Raw genomic sequence first — 23969 nt, 5'->3', positions numbered from 1 at the left:
ACAAATATTTCTTGAATGTTTACGATGCCCAGGTTCTGGTTTCTCCTGTCAATGCACAATCATTTTAAATGAAATTAATATTTCATAATACATAAAAAAACATATTTTTTAACTGAGCCCATTTTTCAACATATAGATTGTTTTCAATTTTTTTTTTCTTTTCCTTTTTTTTTTTTTTTTACTACAAACACATATATACAACACTAGGTAACTCCCTAAAAGCACGAGATGAAAATTAACAGATTTTAATGGGTATTGTGTGAAATAAATTGTACTCTGGTGCAGTAATATAATACAATTGACACTACCAGCCTCAGGAAATAAGAGGCCTCATCTCACTGCAATCTCTTCAGCATTGGTTATTGTAACATTTTAAAACTTTGCGAACTTGCTAAGTGAACTAGAATCTCATGACTAATTTGCATTTCTTGAATTCTTATAAAAATCAAACATGTTATATGTTTATTTCCCATTTGATTTCTTCCTATTAACTAAATATTCCAATTATTTCTGTAAGCAGTTTATATTTTAATTACTTTTGTTATACATATGAAATTGCTAATAGTCTGTCAGCTTTCACAAAAATAGCAATTTATATTGTTATACCTAATATATTTCAAATGTATTTCTCAGTTCCTCATTTGTCTGTCATCATTTAAGACAAAAAGCTTTTACATTTACCTGATCAAACTTAGTAAATTTTTTCTTTTGTGATGTCTGCCTTTGGTGTAATACTTAAAAATATCTTCCAACCCTCTCCTCAACTTATACAAATATTCACCAGCACTATCTCTTAATACTCTTATGGATTCTTTTACTAATAATTTAAATCTTTAATCCTTCTAGAATTTACATTGGCAACGGTATAGAAACTTACCTTTTTTACTAAACACTTAGAAAATTGTCCTAAAACCGTTTATTTCACACATATTTGAAATGCCTAAACTGACACTTGAATCATAAAGTTTTCCCTTGTTAAGAGTGAATGAAGTTTCCTAATTACTATGTTACGTTATATTATGTCATGCCATATTATATTATACAACACAAACTGCTCATTATAAAATATAAGTTGTTTTAAAAATTCTCTAAAAGATGCATACACACATGCATTATCTAAGAATATAAAAAATATCACAGTGCATAAGCACTTTTCAAATTAGTAAATATTTATTACATTGTACAATGAATCTTAGCAGGTCAACTTCACTAATTTATGCAAAATGTATGTTCATTTACAGAATATGACTGGGGGCAAGACTTCTTCCATTGAGAATACGTATAACCTAATTATGCAAAAAGTTTTATGGAGACCGTTCGAGTTCAAGATTTTTTTTCTCAAATTAAATTATTATTGCTAGAACTGCTTTTTTGTTGCTTAGTATTCTAAAGAAAGACACAAAATTAAACAATTGCTTGCTCTCATACATTATTTTAAAGACTTTTGGTCAACAGTTCATGTATTATTATATTTGGAAGGAAAAAAATCCTCTTCAATACAAACAATTGCTGAATAAGAAAACAATGCTCAAGCAGTTGTTATTAAATTATTAAGACTCAAATATGATCATCTGATTTTTATAAAGTAATGGAACTCTAATTTTCTTATAACTTTTGAATGATTCTCACTCATTATTCCTTATCAGTCAAGAAGCTGACAGCCAAAGGAATTCTACATAGACCATTATTTTCTGTCAGGCTTGTTTAAGGGCTGCTTCAAATGGATTAGCAGTAGCTACTCAAGTAACAGTATCTTCTTCCAAGACCAGTACAGTGGAGCATCTCTACTTAAGTGCATTATGTTACTTATGTTACATTTTGAAATGAACTCTGCAATTCAAATTGTGCTAATACAATTCTCCCCCTACCCCGTCTGCATATGTATATACACTTGAAGTACCCAGAAAAATAAGCTTATAACTTTATGCTAAACTTTATTCAGATGGGTATTAGATATTTGTAGGTAGAGAATTGAAGACTATCAAGTATAGTCAGGCATGCAAACAAATAATTTTGAGTTAAGAAAAAATTATCCGATTAGATTTAAATATTCCTTCAGTATGCTTTTCATGGTGTTTTTACCTATAATGTTTAATTACCTTGGAAAAACTAAGCTGAAAGTATATCAAAAAGGAGGCTTATTAAGAGATTGAAGTGTAGCAATAAAAGACAATCTACAGTGATTTACAAATGGTTAAGAAAAAGAGATATAGAATTTTATACTGTTCGGGAAATATATGATTGCATAATGAGTTATTAATGAACAAACAAAGGATTTAAATCAGAGACCGTACTTTCAGGAATGAATTCTACCATATGATACTTAAACACTGGATTAAGTGATAGAGCATAGACAGCCACACAAGTATGTAGCATCACAAGCCCTGCATCTGTATAACTGCGGAAATCAGTGCCTTCTTTTTTCTGTTTTCTTGTTTTGTTTTGTGTGTGTGTTTTGTTTGTTTTTAATAATAACCAGAGTTTTGATTTCAGAGGGTCATTGGATTTTCCTAAGGTCTTTCAAGTCTTGTTAATTATTATGTGTTTGGAGCAATGCACATTTTTATCCACAGGTGGCAGACCTTTTTAATATCAGCTTCAATCATAGTCAGTATTTTGTTTTGGTGGTGGTGTGTTTTTTTTTTTCCTTAAACTGCCACCCACATTAAGATGTAAGAGTGTGCTGCTCAGAGTTCTCATTAATGTTGCACAATTTAGATGATAGATTTGTCAACAAAGTGGCTCATTCTCAAAGGCCAGTGAACCCTGTCGGGATAAATGCCTTAAAAATTGTATATTGCAGAGTAATCTTTAATTATAAAGAACTCACTTGACAATTGGTAATATATTGGGTTTATTTTTCCTTTTCAAGCAATACAGAGTTTTACTTGCTAGATTAGGGGGACTGAGGGGAGAAAAGTGATTGGATTTGATAAACATTTAAAGCAAAGAGCCTTCCTATTTGCAAGTAAAAAGGAAAGGTGACCAAAAGGTGTGTATAACAAAAACAACCACTTAGGATCACAAATTATTAACTGGCTAAATGGTTAGAGCAAATAACTATAAATGCAGTGACATTTTAAAAGAATGTTAACACAGACGGAGATAAGCAAAATAAAAATAACTGCCACCAATGGTATAAATAACTAATATCCTCAATTTACCTCTGCAAAATCTTAGATTTACAACACCTATGTGAAGTACTTATGTTTGGTGTGTTATTTTTGTTCAATGCAGTATAAAATCTGATATTCAACTAAGCCTTAATGTGCATATTGTTGATGTCTGCAAAGGATATTTTAACATGGAGATGCACTTCAATATATAGATAAACAAAATATTGATAGTTTTATAGTTCTCAAAACATTTTGGCAATGCTTGATGTCTTGTATTAGATTTCTTAGAAAAAGAATCCTGGAAACAATAAATGCTTATTTTAATACCCTGTTATTCTTCATTTCCAATGTGGGAAATTCTTTACAAGCTTCTTATATTATTTTACCTAATTTTGAAAGATGCATCAATTTAATTTATATTATTTGCAACCACTTTTCTCTTTCATAAAACATAACACAACCACTAAAGAAATAAATAAAACTTGTCATAACTATTTGCTGCATTATTTTAACACTTGTTTTATGTGACACATATGTGTACAATATATACAGTTTAACAAATGGGAAGAAAGCACACACTCACATAACCACCACACAGGACATCACTGACACTCTCCTGTGCGTCAGAAGTGATCTGATGAAATCTCCCTCCCTCAGCTCAGCCTCTTTCTTCATTCCTAGAGATCAGCACTCCTTGGCTCTTCTCGTGGTATTTCCTTGCTTTTCTTCACAGTTTTACCATATACAATGCATCTCCAAACAACATAATTGTTTGCCTGGAAGCACCCTGTGTTCCATGTCTTGCTTTTTTCCACGTAATATTCATTAGATCACTAAAGTGCGTCCACTTCTATCACTTCGTAGTTCATTAAATGACTATTCTACAATTTTCCATCCTGTAGATGGCAAGAGAATTGTTTCTAATTTTTGGTAAATACCAGTATTTCTCCTGTGGCCATTCTTTTGTGTGTCTCCTGATACACATAGGCACGTGTTTCTTGAGGATGGCTATCTAGGATTGCGATGCTTGTGCAGGGGCTATAAATTTCAACTTTACTAGGTGCGATGCCTGAAAGTGGCTGTTGCCATTTATATCCCGACAAGCACCCTCTGAATGTTACTGTTGGTCGCCATCCTTGTCAATGCTCTGACCTACTAGCCATTTTTGTTTTCCCCATTCTGAAGCATGAGTGGTGGGATCCCATTAGGGATTCATTTGCATTTCATTGATGACTACTGAGATGAAGCATTTTTCAAAATATGTCTGGACATCTGGATTTCTTCTTTTGCCTATTTTTCTATTGGATTGTCTAAATTATTACAAGGACTTGTGGTTTTTAACAAATCTACTCCGGATACTACTTTTGTCAATGATGTTTTGCAAATTTTTTTCTGTTAATACCACTGGATGGCCTGTTTTTTCACTCTTGTTATAGTGCTTTCTTATACACACAAAAAAATAATGTACCCCTAATATAAATGATGAACTCTGGGCGGTAAAGGTGTGTCAATTATGAATTATAACAAATGCACCACTCTGGTAGGGAGATGATAATGGGGGAGGACATGTGAAGGTAACGGGTAGTTTATTGGAAATCTCTGTACCTTTTGCTAATACTGCTGTGAACCTAAACCAGACCTGAAAAATGAAGTCTATTAAAAAGTAATGTAGGATGTGCACTTTTTTTGTCTAAAGAATTCTTCTCTACTCCCAGGTCATAAAGTTATTTTGTTAGATCTCTTATAGGAGAATCTAAGGAAATCTCTTGTGGGAGATTCTCTTATTGTTGTGCCTCTTACACTTAAGTCTCTGACCGACTGAAATTGATTTTTTTCAATTATTAATCAAATTTCCCAGTACCATATAGTAAAAAGTCTGTTATTTCTCTACTGCTTTGAAATGCCACCCTTATTATAAATAAAATGGCCACATACCCAAGAGTTGATAAATTCTCTGATCGGTCTCATTTGACTACTTGTCTACCCCTGGAGTAATGCCACACTTTCTGAATTAATAGAGCTTTATAATATCGGTAGGGCAAGTACTACTACCCATTCCTTCTTTTTCAAGAGTGTTCCGATTAATCTTCGCCTTTTGCATTTTAGAAGCAACTTGTCACATCACACACACACACATACACACACACACACGACTACGCAAACAAATAGCAAAGAAACAAACACAAAGCAACCAGTTGGCATTTTGATTGTGGTTATATCGTACTTACAAATCAATTTGGGAGTAAGGGATAGCTCTACAATATTGGATCTTTCACTCCATAAACATGGTATAGCTCCTCATTTATTTCAACCATGAAAATATGTCCTAATAAAATTTCTCAAATGTCCTCATCAAGTTACTATACATCTCTCATTACGGTATACTAGATAAAAATTGATAGTGATATATAGAAATACAGTTGATGTTAGCGTATTACATTATATGCATGTTCTATGCTCTTATTAACTCATATCATCTGTCAATAAAGATGACTGGTTGTTTATTTTTCAATTCTAATAACTTTATTTTCTTATCTTGATTTATTACATTGGCTGTTGTGATATTGCTTTTGTCATTCCTGGTAATGGTTATTTGCCGCTTGTCACTTACTCTCTTGTTCGGTCTCATCAGAAGTTTTGAATATTTTTTCATCATTTGCAACAATCAACTTTTCACTTCCTTTGTTTTTCATATGACTGTTTCCCACTTCGTTAATTTTGCTCTTACTTTAATTTCTTCCTTCTACTACTTTGAGTTTATTTTGTTGTTCATTTTGAGATTAATTCTTGGCCTATTAAGTTTACACTTTGTTTTTTTCTAATACATTTATTTAAGAATGCACAAATGTACATTCTAATGCATTTATAAATTTGCAGTAACATTACACAATTGTTTATGTACAATGTTCACTTTTGTTTAGTCTAAAATATTTATAATTTCTATTGTGATTTATTTTTACTTTTGAAACTCTTTTCTAGCTATATTTTTGTTATTCATTTGCAGCTTAATTTCAACCTATGTAATTTTACTAATCATTGTCACCCCAATAAATTTTTTAAAACAGAAAATGGTTGAACAACTAATTTATGATTCAGCATACAATTTTTATAACGGTTCCATGCGTTATTCAAAATAATGTGAATTTTGCAACTGTATGCAAGGTTTTATATATGTCTATCAGGTCCAATTTCTTAATCTTGTCTTTCAACTCTACATTCTTACTGATGTTTTTTTCCTGTCTATTTTATTCCATCAATTGCTGAGAGAAATGAGATAATATCTACTGCTATTGTGGATTAGTTTATTTTTCTTTGATGTTCTGTCAATGTTTCCTCAGTAATTTTTAAAGTTTATGTTATTAGGGGCATTTAGATTTAAAATGATTCTATCTTTCTATTCAATTTAAACTTCAGTCATTTATAAAGTGACTATCTTCAGTAATGGTTGGGGCTTTAAAGTCTATTTTGCTTAATTTTGGTGTAGTTACACTAGTGTCCACATAATAAGTATTTGCATATACCATTATTATTTAGGTTATACAGATGAGGAATCAGAGGTTAAGGAATGGACCAAACAGTAGACAGGCATAAGTGGTACAGTCAGGAGCTGAAGCCAGGACATCTCTAACATATATGCTCCTAAACATTATGCTTCTCTTGCAAGTTTCAAAGAGTGAAGTCAGCTTAGGTTTGGGTGGGTGGGTAGTGGGGCAATGCTCTCATTCCAATTTCTGCAAAGAATTTCTCACAGATTGCTATCAATTTGTGATTTTTCACTCAGAGTTGAGTTAAATTTTTCACTCCTTTAATATTCTAAAGTAACATAATACTGTAAAAAACACTTAAAAAAGTTCTTAATCCAGAACTGCAGTACTCAACCTCTTTCACTTATACCCAAGAAAGAAGAGTCTTGAACGTTTTGTTCTTTGCCTTTGAAATAGGCATGGCTACCAGCAACTTTGACATGCTGTCCAATGCCCCAGACCTGCAGCACGGTATCTTAATCAACGCTGACCTAAAGTAGGCAGGCAGCCAGGATGCAATATGATTGAGATTTCTAAGTGGTTGTGGAGCTCTACTGACAAGGAAAGCTCACTCCAACCAGATTCCAGGAAAAACAGCCAAACAGGATGGGTGCTAAGCTGTTTCATCTCTCCTTGGATAGACACATATATAGTATTTTAACAAACAGGGGTACTAAGTAATTTCTGTAAATCTTTTGTAATCCCATGTTTTTTATATATGTCAGATTTTAATAAAATCATACCTATTGTAAAAGAAAACTGTGAACTATGAACAAAATTTAAATTGCTCATGATTCCATGACCCAGAGCTAATAATATTTGATGTATGAGTTGTCAGCTTTTTTCCTGTTAATTTTTGTTTGTAATATATATGTATATGTGAATGTATAAGTGTGTGTGCATGTGGGTATGTATGCACACACACAAACTTGAAGAAGATATACTGTAGCTTTAGTTTGGATTCCTATTTGTTTAACATTGAATCATATACAACTCCATGTGTCTTTAAAAATTCTTTAAAAATATTTTATTGGCTGTACAATATCCTATCATATGAATGTACTCAAATTTATCTAACCACTATTGTTGGACAGTTCAGTCAATCTCAAATTCGTCTCATTATAAATATGCAAAAATTAACCTATTTTCATAATATAATTTGTCTCTTTCTTTAATTGTTTCGTGAAGTTAGAATTTTGGAAGTGAAATAGCTAGATTCTGTTAGTTAAGTCCTAATATCCACTCTCTTATTAATCCAACTCCCCACATTTACCTTCCAGAATAAAAACTAAATTTTCCAGGCTCTTTTGCAGTGTGGCATGGTCATGTGACTGTGTTCTAGCCAATGGAATGTAAATGGAAAGGGAGAAAGTATGATCTTCTCCTAGTAATATTTCCTTTCTCTTACTGGAATATGGACATCATTATTGTTATACCAATACTGGATATTCCAAAATACTAGGTAAAATTCATGTGTTCAGAGTAACACAGCAAAAGATGAAGGATCTGGGTCGCTCATGACTGTGGAACCACCCAACCAGCTCCTAACTGCCTACGCAGACCTCACATAAAAGAAATATCAAGTTCTCTTTTTAAAACTATTTTGGATTACTTGCAGTCAAATGTTTTCCAAACTAACAGAGTGGAAATGTTGCATAGAATACTTTGGAAACAGTTAAGGCTCTTAAGAGACATGGCCAAATCACTTCCTGGAAAGTTGAGCAAATAGAACCTTTTTCCAGCTTTATTGAAGGCTCCCATCTCCCCACATTCTTGTTACAATATCATCATTCCAAACAACTTATTACTAACTAGACAATAAGTGACAGTAACTTTTTACTAGATAGTTAGATAGTAACTTTGCATTTTTTATTAGCTTTTTATATTATTAATGAAATTGCATTTCTCTTTATTTGTTCTTATATCTTAACTTTTAAATTAAGATATTAGTGTATTTCTAATGACAGTTCTTTTGATGTTTGCCATATTTATGAGAAGTAGCCCCAGTTTTTAATTTGCCTTTTACTTTTACTTATACTGGTATTTTTACTTGTCAAACTATAGATGTTTTATATTTGCAATATTCATTTGTGACTTATTCTACATCTGTTAGCATAAAATCCATTACTCACTATGCTTTCCTGAATATTATATTTCATTTGTCTGGGAAGATATTAAGTATTTTTTATAAACATTTTATAAATATTACTTAGGGTTATAACAATTTAGCTTTTAAAGAAGGTAGAAGCCGCCATTGATTCTAAAGGTGTGCATCTTGAAATTCTAAAGTCATTAGTCATAAGACTTTAAGAGTAGATTAATGGATGTTTTAGTTCACTCTGCAAGAAGGAAACTTTTTCATTCTTATTTTTACAAATTGAAATAGAATGCCTTTTCCATCTTACTAGAGACATTGTTCATTCTGTTGAACAATAGGATCCCCTAACTCCAAACTTTCCTGCTGCCACCACAGGATAATTAGTCATAGGATTATGAAAGGATTTTTCACTCTATGTCTATAGTCAAACTTTCAGTTCCTTTTCCCAAGAGTATAACTTTTTTTAGAGAACAAACAAGCATTTCGTAAATGCATACTCAGAGAGATGCCTACTAATTTTTTCTGTCAAACAAATTGAAATGTATTTACTTGGCATCAGAAAAATTGCATTTTGTGATGTGTTTATAAAAATATACCCAGGGAAATTTAATAGCCTATTGAATTTTTTGTAAAATTGGTGACCTACCCATTGTGACCCAAGGTATTTCTTTTGTAGCAACAACAAAAATGCAGCAATAACTATTTTAAAAAGCAGTTTTCAATTGAGATAAAAAGCTTTTGCAACTTCAAGAAAAGCATATCTCATTAAGGAAAATTAAAAGAAATGTTGCTATCATTTCCCAGTTTAAATATTTTACCTTTGTAATGAGTTTCAAAATTATAATTACATATGCAGTGTCATCTGAATAGAAAAGACTAAGTATTTTCTATGTCTGTTATATATTTTACTTATAAATTAAAAATCAGAGAAGACAAGTAAACAGCCATTTTGTGAAGTAGCAAATGTAATAATTTTTCAAAGGTGTGTATTATGTTTTATTTCTCAACATACCTTTTTCCTGCCCAGTACAGTGTTAAAATTCTCTGTTCGGCTTTCAGATTCTTGTACACAGATTCAAACAGGAATCGTGTCATCAGCAAAAGGAATGCTAGAAAAAATAAAATTAGACCATTAACAGTGCCTATTTCCTTTTTAGTAAATATATCAACATGTGACTTTTGGAAGCAGGAGATATCTAAGGTTTCCAAAATAAATTTACATGTGTGTAAATTTATATGAATATATAAACATAATAAACTCATTATTTATGGAAAAAGAGGCATTAATTTGACATGATCGAGCCACCAGTTAATCTATAAACTTATATGCATATAAGTTATATGCATATATATGTATATATATATATATATATATATATATATATACATATATATATATATATATATATATATATATATATATGTTATACCCTCAGAAGTTAATTTTGTCTAATTTTCATGTAAACATCCTGCAGATGCTTTAGGACAGGAGACAGTAAGGAAAATTCTTATTGCTTGGAATGATTTCTGAGAGATCCTCAGGTGTCCTCATAGGTCTCTTCCTGGATTCCATTCAACGGTATGGCAGCGATGATCAGCACATAATATTTAGTGGGAGACATTCAGCTACGTCGACATTTGCCAACCTTGCTCTATCTACTCATATATCTCCGTGATTGCGCTGCCCCGCCGAACTTCAGAAATACTGCTCTTGCCACTTTCATGAGTGAATAAAACTCTGGTTTTGTTACCAGTTTCCCGAGGCTGGACAGAAATTGCCTCTGGCAATCAGTTGAAATTCCCCAAGAATTTCACTTCTGAAAGCAGGGAAGTGTTTGTGGCATCAGCCACGACGTTGGTTCCAGCTCAGTTTCTTCACTATCTGTTCAATGCATGGAGAACAGAGTAATGCTTCAGTGTTTGCTCTTATTATGCCACCGATTATTCAGTTTTGATTACACGGTTTATGGTATTTGGGGCGTTTTATTACCATACTGTATCTACCTGGAGCATGATTGGTACGAAGGAATTTTATTTCATCCCAGTATCAGAACTTTTGTTAATAAGCATAGAAATCCAAAAGTGACCACATTGACAAAAAGAAAACTGTGTATTATTTCATTAGTTCACTAACTACTCCATTGGAGAATATTCTAAAGTGAAAAACGTTATTAAAATTTTAGAACATCAGAAATTATGCTGTTCAAGTAAAATAAAGGTTGTCAATACATAGTCTGCCAATGGAAAAAAAAAATCTTGTGTATTTTCACTAAACTTTTTGCTTAAAAATGTACCCTAAACTCAACTTCTTTTCAGTTAAGTGAAATGTCACATCTGACTACTACAGAATTTACTTAAAGTGAAGCAGAGAAATTGTGCCATATCTTATTATGTAGGCAACACAGAAATACACAGGTGGCAAATTTACCCACAAGAGGGAGCCTGTATTTTTATATTTTTATCACAGAACTCAAAAAATGTGAATTAAAATATGAAATTCTAAAATGTTTGTTGATACCATAATGTCAGGTCAAGTTTTGAGATAGTCAGCTTTCAGTTGGCATATTTTTCTTCAACCGTAACATAGCAGTATGTCAGAAGACTGGAAATATAATTAGAAAATTTAAAACTTTTCTTACCTATATTATAATTAGTTGTGTGTTTTTTTTCAGACATAAGAATAAAGACGTAACTGCCAACGCAGCCTAAGAGAAAATTCTTTTTAGGTGGTAGTAATATTAGTTGGGTAAAATTGACTAGAATTATTATGAATACTCTGAACCTGAATTTAATTATAGAGAAGTGAAATGATATTTCAGTCATCCTCTTATCAGAAAAGAGGCTCATATAAACCAATAATTTTCTATGTATTTAAAAAATGGGACACACTCTTTTTAAAAAAATTATGGTATTGGCCATAATTGGCCATTCTTACTATCACTTAAAACTTGCCTAAGAAAGGATATAGCTGACATGATACCATGATAAACTTTCCTTGGAGTTGAAAACTCTCTTGGAGTTTTCTTCAGGAAAAAAAGAAAGGAAGGAAGGAAGGAAGGAAGGAAGGAAGAAGGAAGGAAGGAAGGAAGGAAGGAAGGAAGGAAGGAAGGAAGGAAGGAAGGAAGGAGAGAAAGAAAGAAAGAAAGAAAGAAAGAAAGAAAGAAAGAAAGAAAGAAAGAAAGAAAGAAAGAAAGAATATAAGCTTGATTCCTTCATATCCTATAATCTTCCTAAACAATATCTTAAATTACTACGACCCTCTAAATAAATACACTCTTGGTTTAATAAAAGTAAAATGTATTCATCAACTATAAAACTACCTTATGCAAAATAATCTTGGCAACTCTTATCAACCCAAAGTAATGAGTTCTATCACAGAGACATCATAATAATCCAGTTGAAATTTGTTTTGTGATCCCTTGTATAGTGCAGGAAGATTGATGATAAACTGTCCCTTTTCCCAAGAGTCCTCTTCTCAGCTACTTGACAATAACGGGGGCAGGGAATCGAGGAAGAAGGGGTTAATCACTGTTGCTCTTCCTTCTGGAATGCCAACCTACCCATTAAATCATTGTTTTTTCTCCCACTAGGGACTGTGAATCTAATGGACCTAAAATCAATACTTTATAAATGACATAGAATATATATTCATTTTATGGACTAATGTACCCCAGTGTCTGAATCCTATTTACACCCTCTACTTTAAAAAAGAACAACAGACCCATTTCTGCCATTAAACGGCTACTCAGTCACTCTGGTGACATGCTGCAGAATGTACTGTCATACCAAAATGCAGCACGAGAGAAAGATCGGTGGCTGCAAACCCACCATTGTTGAAATTTTAAACCTGGTGCTTTCTACTTGTGTTAAGAAACATAGTCAAGGCAAACGGGATCAAATATATGGTGATGGAAGGAGTGGTGAACACACAATGTGATATATAGATGATGTATTACAGAATTGTACACCTGAAACCTATATAACTTTAGTAACCATTGTCACCCCAACAAACGTTAACTAAAAAAAAAAAAAAAAAAACAGAAAGAAAGAAACACATTCAGGGAGGAAGATGCAGGTAGCATCAAAGAACTTTGCTATGTTCTGAGGTGGGTTTACGAGTCTCTGTTTCCTTATTTTGTTTCATAACTTACACAAAATTTAGAGTGCATCAAATATTACATAATAATGTTGAAAAAACAAACACAACTTCCATTTAATAGTGAATTCTATAATGATTGAAAAAGCAGATAAAAAATTGCAAAAAGTAGAAATGCTCACTAACATACCAAAGAGATATTCATCAAATAAACATAGAGTGAGGTCACACCACAGTTACAGATGAGCTCTGGGGAGATTGGAGGTATCTCATCCATCAGAGGCAGCAGTAAGACACCCAGAAAAGATAAAATGATACAACCACTATCTGTTGATTTTTTACAGATTAGGAAAATATGCTGATGAGAAGGTATTTATTTACAGAATATTCTTTAACCCAAAGAACACAAATTCTTATTCTTAGAAAGTATTATTATGCTTAGACAAAAAAAAAACACAAACTCAGTTTACAATCTATTGGATACTTTCTTTTGAGAATATCTTCTTCTACCTTTAGTATTTTTAAGATATCGAATATAGAGCCACCTTGTAAAATGATTGCAAAGATACCAGCAATGCAAAGATAAAAGTATGGTTAAAAAAGAAAAAAGAAAGCTAAAACCTAAAGGAAACGCTATTTTTCAGGAAAAATAGCATTTGATTTACTTTGTTTCTATAGGTACAAATAAAAGTAGTCAGAGCATAAGGAATAGAAAAGCAACTTTACAAGATACTTTTTGAGAGAATTCTAGCAACAGGTCAGCATGAGAGTTTCTGTTCAGTTTTACTGGCTGAAAATCCATTCAGTTATACAATTTCAAAAGAAAAAAGAAAAAAAAAAAAAGAACTGTTGTTCTTTATTCCATTTGCCAACCAGAGCCATTTATCCCCTATTAGATAAAGTATAATAGACTCTACCGAAAGGGTCACTGGCCTTCCATTTAATGATATTGCCAGCCCCAATCTGCATTTTCCCGGCAATGTCCCTCAACAGAGAATAAATGGCTGATCTCTTCACAATAACAGCTGATTTCTATTTATTAAGCTAAAAAGGTCACCATTTTCTACGGCTGGGCCGCCCTGCACTATTGATAATTTTATGCATAAACAAATGGCAAATTTGTGCCACATAAATATGCATTAGCAATTACTTTTTCCTCGGGCAACGCTCACCGCATGCAAATGTATACCTCGCAGGGCCTGGTAGCTTTTGTTTTAGCTCCTGAACAGTGAAACAAAAGAGCACAATAAACAATTTTAAAATTGCCAATCAATAAGCAATGCAAATGCAAAGGTAAATGGCAAGAAACTTGCTTAGAAACAACAAAACAAAAACTGAGGTGGGGGAGGATGGTGAAAGTATTTTCTTTTTTATATTGTTTCCTTTCTTTCTCTTTCATAATGAAAAGGCTAAAGTACTCTTGACACAGAAGAGCTAGCTAGACTGATGCTCAAGCAGATGCCAGATGGGGTAAGTAGACAATATACACATGTTGAGTGCACACACACACACACACACATACACATCCAAAAAGGTTTGGGAAAAATTGTTTTCCTATGTGATTTCAAATGCATCACCTACAAACTTCTAATTTTTCAATTTCAGAGATTCAAGTAATTTTAAAACTGGGAGGAGCTACAAAGATACACAGCCAAATCTTAATTCCACCATACTTTTCCATGCTGTCGTTTTCCAGTACCATCTTCCTCAAAGGGGATATAGACAATCAATAAGCAGGGTATTTTCAGGAACATGGAGTAAATGAGGAATATACAATAAGAAATAAAGAGCATCTCACAAAACATCTACATGACTAGATGTTTGTGATCAAAAACCCTTATCGCAGATCAATTCAAGACTAGCATCAGGGCACAAGGATAGAGAGAAAAGAGGCTGATAAGGAAAGAGACAGCAGAGTTAAGAACGAGTAGGGGAACAAAAAGTATTACCTAAAACCTGGACAGACACATGCAAAAAAATAAAGCTGGACCACCTCCTAACACCACATACAAAAATAAATTCAAAATGGCTTAAAGATTTAAATGTAAGATCTGAAACCATAAAATTCCTAGAAGAAAATATAGGAAGAAACTTCACAGACATTACCCGGAGTAAGATTTTTACTGATATATCCCCTCGCATGAGGGAAGTAAGAGAAAAAGTAAACATGTGGGATTACATCAAACTAAAAAGCTTTTTCACAGCAAAGGAAACCATCAATAAAACAAAAAGGGATCCTACTGAATGGGAAAAGATATTTGCCAATGATATATCTGATAAGGGGTTAATATCACAAATTTATAAAAAAACTCACTCAACTCCAAAAAAACAAACAACCCAATTAAAAAATGGGCAGAGGACATGAAGAGACATTTTTCTAAAAAGGACATACAGATGGCAAACAGACATATGAAGAAATGCTCAACCTCACTAACCATCAGAGAAATGCAAATAAAAACCACAATGAGATACCACCTCACCCCAGTCAAGATGGCTATCATCAATAAATCAACAAACAACAAGTGCTGGCGTGGATGTGGAGAAAAGGGAACACTGGTGCACTGTTGGTGGGAATGCAGATTGGTGCAGCCACTATGGAAAACAGTATGGAGGTATCTCAAAAATCTGAAAATGGAACTACCTTATGATCCAGCAATCCCACTCCTAGGTATCTATCCGGAGAAATCCAAAACTCCAATTCAAAAATCTTTATGCACTCCTATGTTTATTGCAGCACTATACACAATAGCCAAGACATGGAAACAACCGAAATGCCCATCGGTAGATGACTGGATTAAGAAACTGTGGTACATTTATACAATGGAGTATTATGCAGCCATAAAGAAGAAAGAAATCTTACCATTTGCAACAACATGGATGGACCTAGAGAACATTATGTTAAGTGAAATAAGTCAGACAGAGAAAGACAAATACCATATAATCTCACTTATATGTGGAATCTAAAGAAAAGAATAAGTGAATGAACTAATCAGAGACAGTTTTGGAAACATGGAGGAAAAACTGAGGGTTGCTAGAGGGGCGGGGGGATGGGGATAAGGGGAAGGTGAGAGGTTTAGAAAATAGTCGGTAACCACAAGATGGCCACGGGGTTTTGAAAATTAATTTGGGGAACGTACAGAGGGATAGTGGATGGGGGGAGGGGGGTTCACACAGTGTGAGGGATATAAATGATAAACGTCTAAGTTTTGCTTTGTCTTGTGCACCTGAAACTAATAAAAAAAAAGTATTACCTAATTTGAACATGAAAACAATTGATAACTCAATAAAAAGTTAGTATTTTTAAATCAAAAATGAACTTTAAAATGAGTTGTGATTTTTGTGTGTGTGTGTGTGTGTGTGTATGTGTGTGTGTGATCTCTACCATTTGCCTAAGTGCTTTAAACTTAGATACATTACACTTGATCTTCACAGGAACCTGTACAGGTTGGTATATTTCATAGCATAGAGGCACGTGGAGGTCAGGGAACTTGATCAGTTATTTAAGGCAGTGCTATGCTAGATCTGGGGTCTGATAGCAGCACCTGAAAGCTTCAATACTGCCTAATACTGCCATTTGTTCCTTAAAATGCATCCATTTGACCCGATTGAAAAATCTCTTCCTCAATGTGTAAATGGTTTTGCCTTTGAATAAAGAAGTCAAATTGCATTAAAATTTTTTTAAGTTTCAGGCCTTACACAAGTTTCTTTAAAGAAGTTATTATAGTACTTGAGCTTCTGTAAAATATACCAATACTAAATTGCATATTAGCCCGAAGGTGCATTAGTACATGTATGTACACTGAGAAAATGCCACCATCTTAATAATCATTTGAGGACAAAAAACCCTTTGTGATCCCCTTCCTGATCTTAACATAATTAAAAGTTTTACTATTACACAAAGGATTAATGAGGATTAACAAGAAAGTAGTAAAGATAAATAAATAAAGTACTCTTGGCCTAGATGCAAATAGGCAAACCTATAAATCTAAAAGTTGCATATAGCTCTGTCCTCAGAGCCAAGATATTCTTCACAGGGGCCTCTTAGAATCCTGATGTGGACACCAAAAGTCAAACTTCTTTCGAGAAAGCCATGAAACTTCTCTTGGCAATATTTTCCCCCTGATAATATCAGTGTTGGAAAACGGGTTGCTAGCACATAAAATACCTGCGTGTAAATAAGAGAAGGACATGCCCTTAGGTGGACCACTCAGGAAATGTGTTACTTACACAGCTATACAGTATGGCCCCGGAAGAGATGTTAATTTTCTTGGTTAGAGAAGTGTTATTTCTAGTATTAAACCCCATCTTCTTTAGAGTTAAAGATTTTTGAGAGCCAAGTCCTGCTTATTAATACAAAATCAGTAAAGATGGATTCCAATATGATAGTAATATTTTATATGTTAATTCAAATAACATATGTAACATAATAACAAAATTAAAATAACATAAATAACAAAAAACACATCTAGCATACTCCTATTTTGCTGTTTTGTTTTAATTTTTAGTATTCATAGCTGAACATATCAAAACTTAAGCACGGTTTTTCTTTTTATCAACTAAATGCAATAAAGTGTGCTGAAGACCATTACCATGTAGGAAACCAAAGTTTTAATTATCAGCATTCCTTGCCCAATTCCTCACGATCTGTGCAACGTAATGATTTCAAACTAAAAGTAGGATCTGGAGTTTGTCCAAAATTTGTAAAGTACTTCTATAGTCTACTATGTAGAATGCATGTAATAATCAAATAATCTCATTTTGCATGCTCAATCCCACTTTTATAGCAACAAAATTAGGTTTAGAAAAAGGATACCTTTGGGGGGTTCAGAAAGTCATAGAGAGCAATAGGAATGCCTAGCGAGGATTTTGTGTTGATGTCAGGAGGGGAGTCACTGTCTCTTTTGTCCTGGTGGAGGGTTTGCCAGCTTCTCTGCCTTAGCTCCTTTCTTTGCTCTGCTGACTCCTGACACAGGCTGTCCCCTGTGGGCCAAGTTTCCCAGGCTCCCCTGGCCTTTGGCTTCCAGGTGAGATCAGTTGCGGGGAGGAGATTGGAGTGCGGTGTACGGAAGCGCCAGGGAGTGCCTGTGTGTATACATGGATTCATGCGTGTTCATGCATATACTCATGCGTCTCTAGCTATCTCTCTCTCTCTTTCATTTACTTTTTAAAAATTGTATTAGTGATAATACATTTTGAAAATAAAGACACTAGTAAAACAAACCCCCACCAACCATCTCCAAGGATCAACATATATCAACCTGCTATTTGAATTTCTCCTCCTCTTTCTCTACTTTTCCAGGTGTCTTGGACAGCGGATCCCTCTCTACCTGGTCCCACCTCCTGCCACACAGACCATCATTATTCCAGCTTCCATCCTATGACCCTGGAAACCTTTTGTCTCTCAATATATGGGTGGTAGTAACTTCTTGCTGTTCCTAACCTCTAGGTTTCTCTCTTATAATTTATTATTGTCAATGTGTAACAGTTTTCCAATAGCAGATGCCCATTTTCCAAATAACCATAGTGGCTTCTTTCTTCCTGTTTGAACCCTGACCATATAAATAAGCACCATAGACAGTGCTTATTTTATTTTACTTTTCATCACCCAGTGCAGAACCATTATTTACCCCTCATATATAGCTCCCTTGAAGCAGAACAAGGCAACCTCCAGTATTGGACCCTTTCAATAGCATGGAGCTAAGAATGCTGGTCCAATACTTGCCATGCCTGAAGTATGGTTCCCTATATATAATAATCATAATGCATTCATGGACTGGAAAATCTATTCTTATTCATATATTTTGCCAATTGTTTATTGACATCCTGCTTTTTTATGATTATTATTTACTTGTCTTAATCTATGGGCCAATGAATGAGCAACAGAGACCTACTACTGCTCCTGGAAATTATACCCAATTCCTAATATCATAGGAAGTCTGCCAGTCTATCTTAAAGAGCTCAATCTGTAATGAAAATACATTTTTCCAATGGTAGATAACAGAGACCAGTGAACCAAGTTTATATCTTAGATAAGACATGTTTAACATGTAGGCATTAGTTTATTCTTAACAAAATCTGACCTTCTGATATTAGAAATGAATACACACACACACACACACACACACCTACAAACACACACACACACACACACACACACACACACCATAAAAATGACTGATGCTAGATAGCTCTTACGAAATTACATTTTGAAAAATTATGGAACTATGAATCAGCCATATAGATTAAATTTCCCTGAAACAGACATGTGCTTAATAATTAATTGGAAAGGTACAAATAATATTTATGATTTTATTTTACCCAAAACACTTGAATAATTATGCAGTAATCATATAACTAGATGAAGATATACTTACCAAATTTTTAACTCTATTCTGTGAGGAAAATTTAAAATATAAAAAGATCTTAAAATTAAAATGATAGACTTAAATTGACAAGCTGAAACTTTAACCCAGTTTAATATAAAGTCATGCTATAAAAATATCAAGACAAAAAGATGTGCTTTCAGGAAAATTCACAAGACATTGTAATGTTTAATGGCAGCAATCATAATGCAAACAAAGAATGAGAGGTAGCAATGAAAACAGAGAATACAGTTAATAATTGTAGAGTGTCCAAACCAAAGTCAGGTAAAACCAATGCTCAATGGTACGATGATATTTAAAATACTGGCTCCAGAACTGGTCTCTCTATCCAATAGGAAGGAAACTGGATAACTATTCAACACCCAGAAAAAGTCAACCTAAAACATAGCGGGTATGATAACTGTGCTAAATCAGGCCTGAAAAAAGATCAACATAAAGAGTAGGGGTGGGGGGTCAATCATTAAGTAGAATCAGATATTTTAACGGTTGCCATTTTGAAAAGTATAAATGTGTGTCTATATTGTCTTATGCAGAAAGAACAAGATGGTGTTTTGTTTTTGTTTTGATGTCAGGGTTATGGGGAAGTAGATTACAGTGCATTGTAAAAAAATAACTTGTCAAAAAAATTAATTATCCAGCAATAGGATTGGTTGTAGCAAAGCCAAATGATTTAAGGTTTAAGCAAGGGCTCTGGATTCAGACATAATGAGTCACTTTTTGGCTTTGCTAATTACTATCTAGGTGATCTTGGATACAGTCACCTAACCTATCTATGCCTCAGTGTTCTCATCTGCAAAATCTCCCAAATATACTTTATACTGAGGGATAGAAGATCAAGCAAAGACTTCAGGACCATCTGTCAGAGGTCCAAGACTAGGATTTCCGAACTGAATGGTATACTGGATCATCTAGCTTTTAAGATCCATTCTAATCTTAGACTAAATTATTCTATTGCTCAAAGTTCAGGCATATATTTTCATACAATTTCAGGCAAAGAAGGCTAGCACTAAATATTTAAAAGGGAGAAAAGTTTGCAGCAATGCTGCATTATTAAAAAGGTTTTAGCATCACGTAGAGAAAGGATATTCGTTTTTGACCAAAGATAAAGCTATTAAATAAAACACAAAGTGTTTTTTGTTAATAAAAAACACATAAGTCAGATGTATGATAACTTAAATATCTATTTTTAATACATTTACAATATTATTTCCTCCTTTTTAAAGTCTCTACTGACTCAACTGATAGGTACTTCTTGGATACTGAGGAAACATGAACAAAGTACTTATGCTTTTTGAACACCAAGTGCTGCTTCCTTGCTGCTGTCAGCCAAGCCTTTCCTCTACTCCTTCAACGGCTCCTTCTGTCACAGCCACTCAGCACACAGCAACCAAGAACACAGAAAAGTGAGCCCAGCAGGGCTAAAGGGCATCTTCAAAAGAAGTGAGTCTCAAATCCTTTTTTGCGATGCCCCAGGGGTTCCTTTAGTTATTTCAAGAAATGCTTGAAAATTTTCAAGAAATTCTTAAAACAAAATCATTTTTACTTTTTCCTCATCCTAACAATTATAAAGCTCTTGAGACTTTTCAAGGCGTTTCCACCTAAACTATCTGATGTGATCCACACAGCAATTACCGAAGGTAGGTATGACAAGGGATGATCCCTCTTTTGCAGATTAACAAAAAACTCAGGAAATGATGACTTGACACCAAATCACAAAACTGCAAAGCAGCAGAAAAAAATGCAAGAACCCAAGTCCAGTCTTCTTTCCCGTCCACCATGTTCCGTCACAGGTCTTACGCACTACTTGATGAACTGGCAGAGAGATCATTTTCATATCCCTCAAATTATGGAAGCATTCATTTATTGCTGGAGCTATGCGTGTTCATCAGGATTTTGCTACACTATTTATGTTCACATTCATGGATAGCATGTTCCGAATGTTCCCAATTTTTAAAATGGGAATAGCACCGAGGATGCCTTTGCCCCCTACAGGACATTTGGCAATGCCTACAGATATTTTTGATTGTGACTAAGGATGTGGGTAAATACTACTGGCATCTAGAGGCCAGGGATGCTTCTAAACTTCCTACAGATCACAGGAAAGTTCCCCCCCAAAAAAAGAATTATCTGGTCCAAAATACAAATAGTACTAAAGTTGAAAAACCCTGGATTTAAGCCATCTGCTTTTGTCTCTTATTTTTGTTACATAATCATAATAATTCCTTCTGAATGTAACATTTGCTCAGTGCTAATGACTGGTTTGGCGTAAGGCTATCAGCTCTTGGGTAGTCACTAATTCCACAAAATGCCCCGTGCCTTAATCTTTGCTGTTTGACAATACATTGAACAGTGGTTCAAGTGACAGAGGTCACCATTACTGAGATAAATGGATCATAAAATAATTTGTCATGGTATTTGTAACACTTTGCTTATAAGAATGTTGACCATAAAGCAATGCAAATGGGGAAAGTCAGCAGCTTACCTTTCAATAATATGAAATGAAAATGGAAATTTATTTGAATTAAGGGAATAACCTCTGACTTTTCCATTATGTAGAGCATACATCAAAAAATTCACAATGCTCATCTAATCTAACAAAATAAATTTGGCTTTATTTTTATGCACTAAGTCATTTCAAAAGCATTATAATAATTAATAATATCCTCTTTAGAGAGAAAGCTGTCAGTCTTTTCCCTTACCTTGTTCACATTCTTCTCTGAAGCCAGGGCTCTCAACTCTGTTTCCCATACACAGGGATCATCTCTGAACTTTGTTCCAATTTTAATATTAACCAAATAAAAGCCCTGACTCTGAGGCAGAAAATTGCCTCGGTGATAAAGATGCCTCATGGTATCTACTATGTGGCTATCTTGCTTCCTCAGTCTGTTACTTGTGGTGTCCTCAGGTATGTTAGCACCTAAATAATGAATTACGCATTTAGAAACATTTTTTTTTAGTACACATATCCCTTTAAGAATCTGATTAAAGCTACAAACCCACTCTATAGAAATAGAAATGTCCATGTCAAGAGACCCTTTTCTATGGGACTCTTGTGTTTTTATACTTCTTGTGAGTAAAGGCACTAGCTGCCTTTCTTCAGGACTACTTTTTCAAGCATGTTTGTATAGAAAAAGCTTTAGAAGATACGGTGTCCCCCTCCAGAGCAAAGGATAGGTTTGTTTACTGTCCCATGTAATAAGGAGACCGTCTCAGTGGCAAAGGTGAGTCATGCTTACGGGCTGATATAAAATAGTCGGGTTCCCTAGGCTCATGTTTTCTGCCCCTGAAGTATAGGCATCATGAGGCTCTCTTTGAATAACCATGTGGGAATCAGGGCCCAGCGAACTGGTATAAATGCTGATACCCTGGCTACTACTATTACTGTGAGTGATAAGGTGTTCGTCTCTGATCCAGGATTCCAGTGTCTTCTGCCAGCATCCATGAAACTGGTAGGGTGATGTATTAGCTTTCCACAGCCTTCACAGTTCTTCACAATGCAAACAAACAACACTAAGCATACCGTTTTAATAGATGGCCATTTTGTCCCCATATGCAAATTAAGAAGGCTAAAAGTATCTATTTTCATTTCTTAGTTAGTAAATGGAATGGAATGACCATATACTGAAATATATTAAAGTACCTTAAAAAAATTCATACAATACTATGTTAAGCTTATTTCAACAAAAATGTATTTGGCTAACAATAATAGTAGTAATAGCAGTGATTGGGTGCTTTCTACATGCCAGGCCCTTTGTTAAGAGCTGACCAAATATTATTTAAGTTTATTTTGACAATAACGCTGATGAGGCAGCCATTATTGTCATCATTCCACAGGAGGACACAGAGACCCATGTAAGTTAACTAACTTGGCCAAGGCTATACAAATGTTCAATGTTGGAACCAAAGAGATTTAGGTTCAGAGATTTGATGTGAACTCAGCTTATGTCCTTAATCACCTTTCTTTACTGCCTCCCACTCTGAGCAACACACTGGTGGTACAAAAGCATGGTCTCTGCCCCTGAGAGGCTCATGCTCTAAATAAAGGAGAGAAATTAATAGCTTCAACAGAATGCCACAAGGGCTTTGATGGAGTACACACAGGGAAGGGACCCAGCCTCCCCTGTGAGGCAGCAGCAGCTTCCCAAACAAAAGCATGAATGAAATGAAACTCAAAGGATGATTAGGAGTAGACCAGGTGAAAAAGTAGGGGTAATGTGTTTCCTGATTTTACACGTGAGGAAATGAAAGCCCAGACAGACACAAGGCCAAAGTCACATAGGCGCTTTGAGAAACAGGGTTAAAGTTTGATAGCTGATGAACTTTTACTATCCTTTACTGCCCTCAAATAAATATTCCTCACTTTTTAATAGATAGTAGGCAAGGCTCAGAATTATCTAGTGTTTGTCCAGTTATTGTTCCTTTTATTATTGTTTTACATAGGGAGTCATTAGGCATTGGACATTCAAGGAAATAATATATGAATACAGTGTCATAAGAGTATCTCTTTGATAAGATGGGCACAGAACATCACAAAGTATTCAAAGCGTTAATAAGTCACTTGGAAATTTAAATGTCATTTTCTGTTAGATTTTATTGGAGGGCTGATCATGATTATAGACAAAGTTCCAACAAGGTCAACATCAATGTTCCAAAGGCATGAGCAGGTAAGCTAAAGAGAGATCAAATAAATTGTTTAAATGTTACAGCATAGGTAGTTCTCACGCATGTTTCTGCAACCAGTCTAACTTCCAT

The 23969-nt window shown here is 34.1% G+C and overlaps 1 protein-coding gene across 9 annotated transcripts in view; it reads right to left on the bottom strand.

Annotated features, from left to right (window-relative positions):
- SOX5 (SRY-box transcription factor 5) overlaps positions 1-23969 on the bottom strand; it is a 920340-nt gene that overhangs the window by 661808 nt on the left and 234563 nt on the right. For all 9 annotated transcript variants that reach the window (XM_074325920.1, XM_074325926.1, XM_074325925.1 and 6 more), the window contains one exon: positions 9751-9847. In XM_074325920.1, the coding sequence (XP_074182021.1) occupies positions 9751-9833 (83 nt within the window). In that variant the 5' untranslated portion in view covers positions 9834-9847. The remainder of the gene's footprint in view (positions 1-9750; positions 9848-23969) is intronic.

Source organism: Rhinolophus sinicus, linkage group LG02 (assembly GCF_036562045.2).
Source record: "Rhinolophus sinicus isolate RSC01 linkage group LG02, ASM3656204v1, whole genome shotgun sequence".
Taxonomy (NCBI): Eukaryota; Metazoa; Chordata; class Mammalia; order Chiroptera; family Rhinolophidae; genus Rhinolophus; species Rhinolophus sinicus.
The sequence above is the reverse complement of the archived record's forward strand: the minus strand, read 5'-3'. Positions and strand labels throughout refer to the sequence as shown.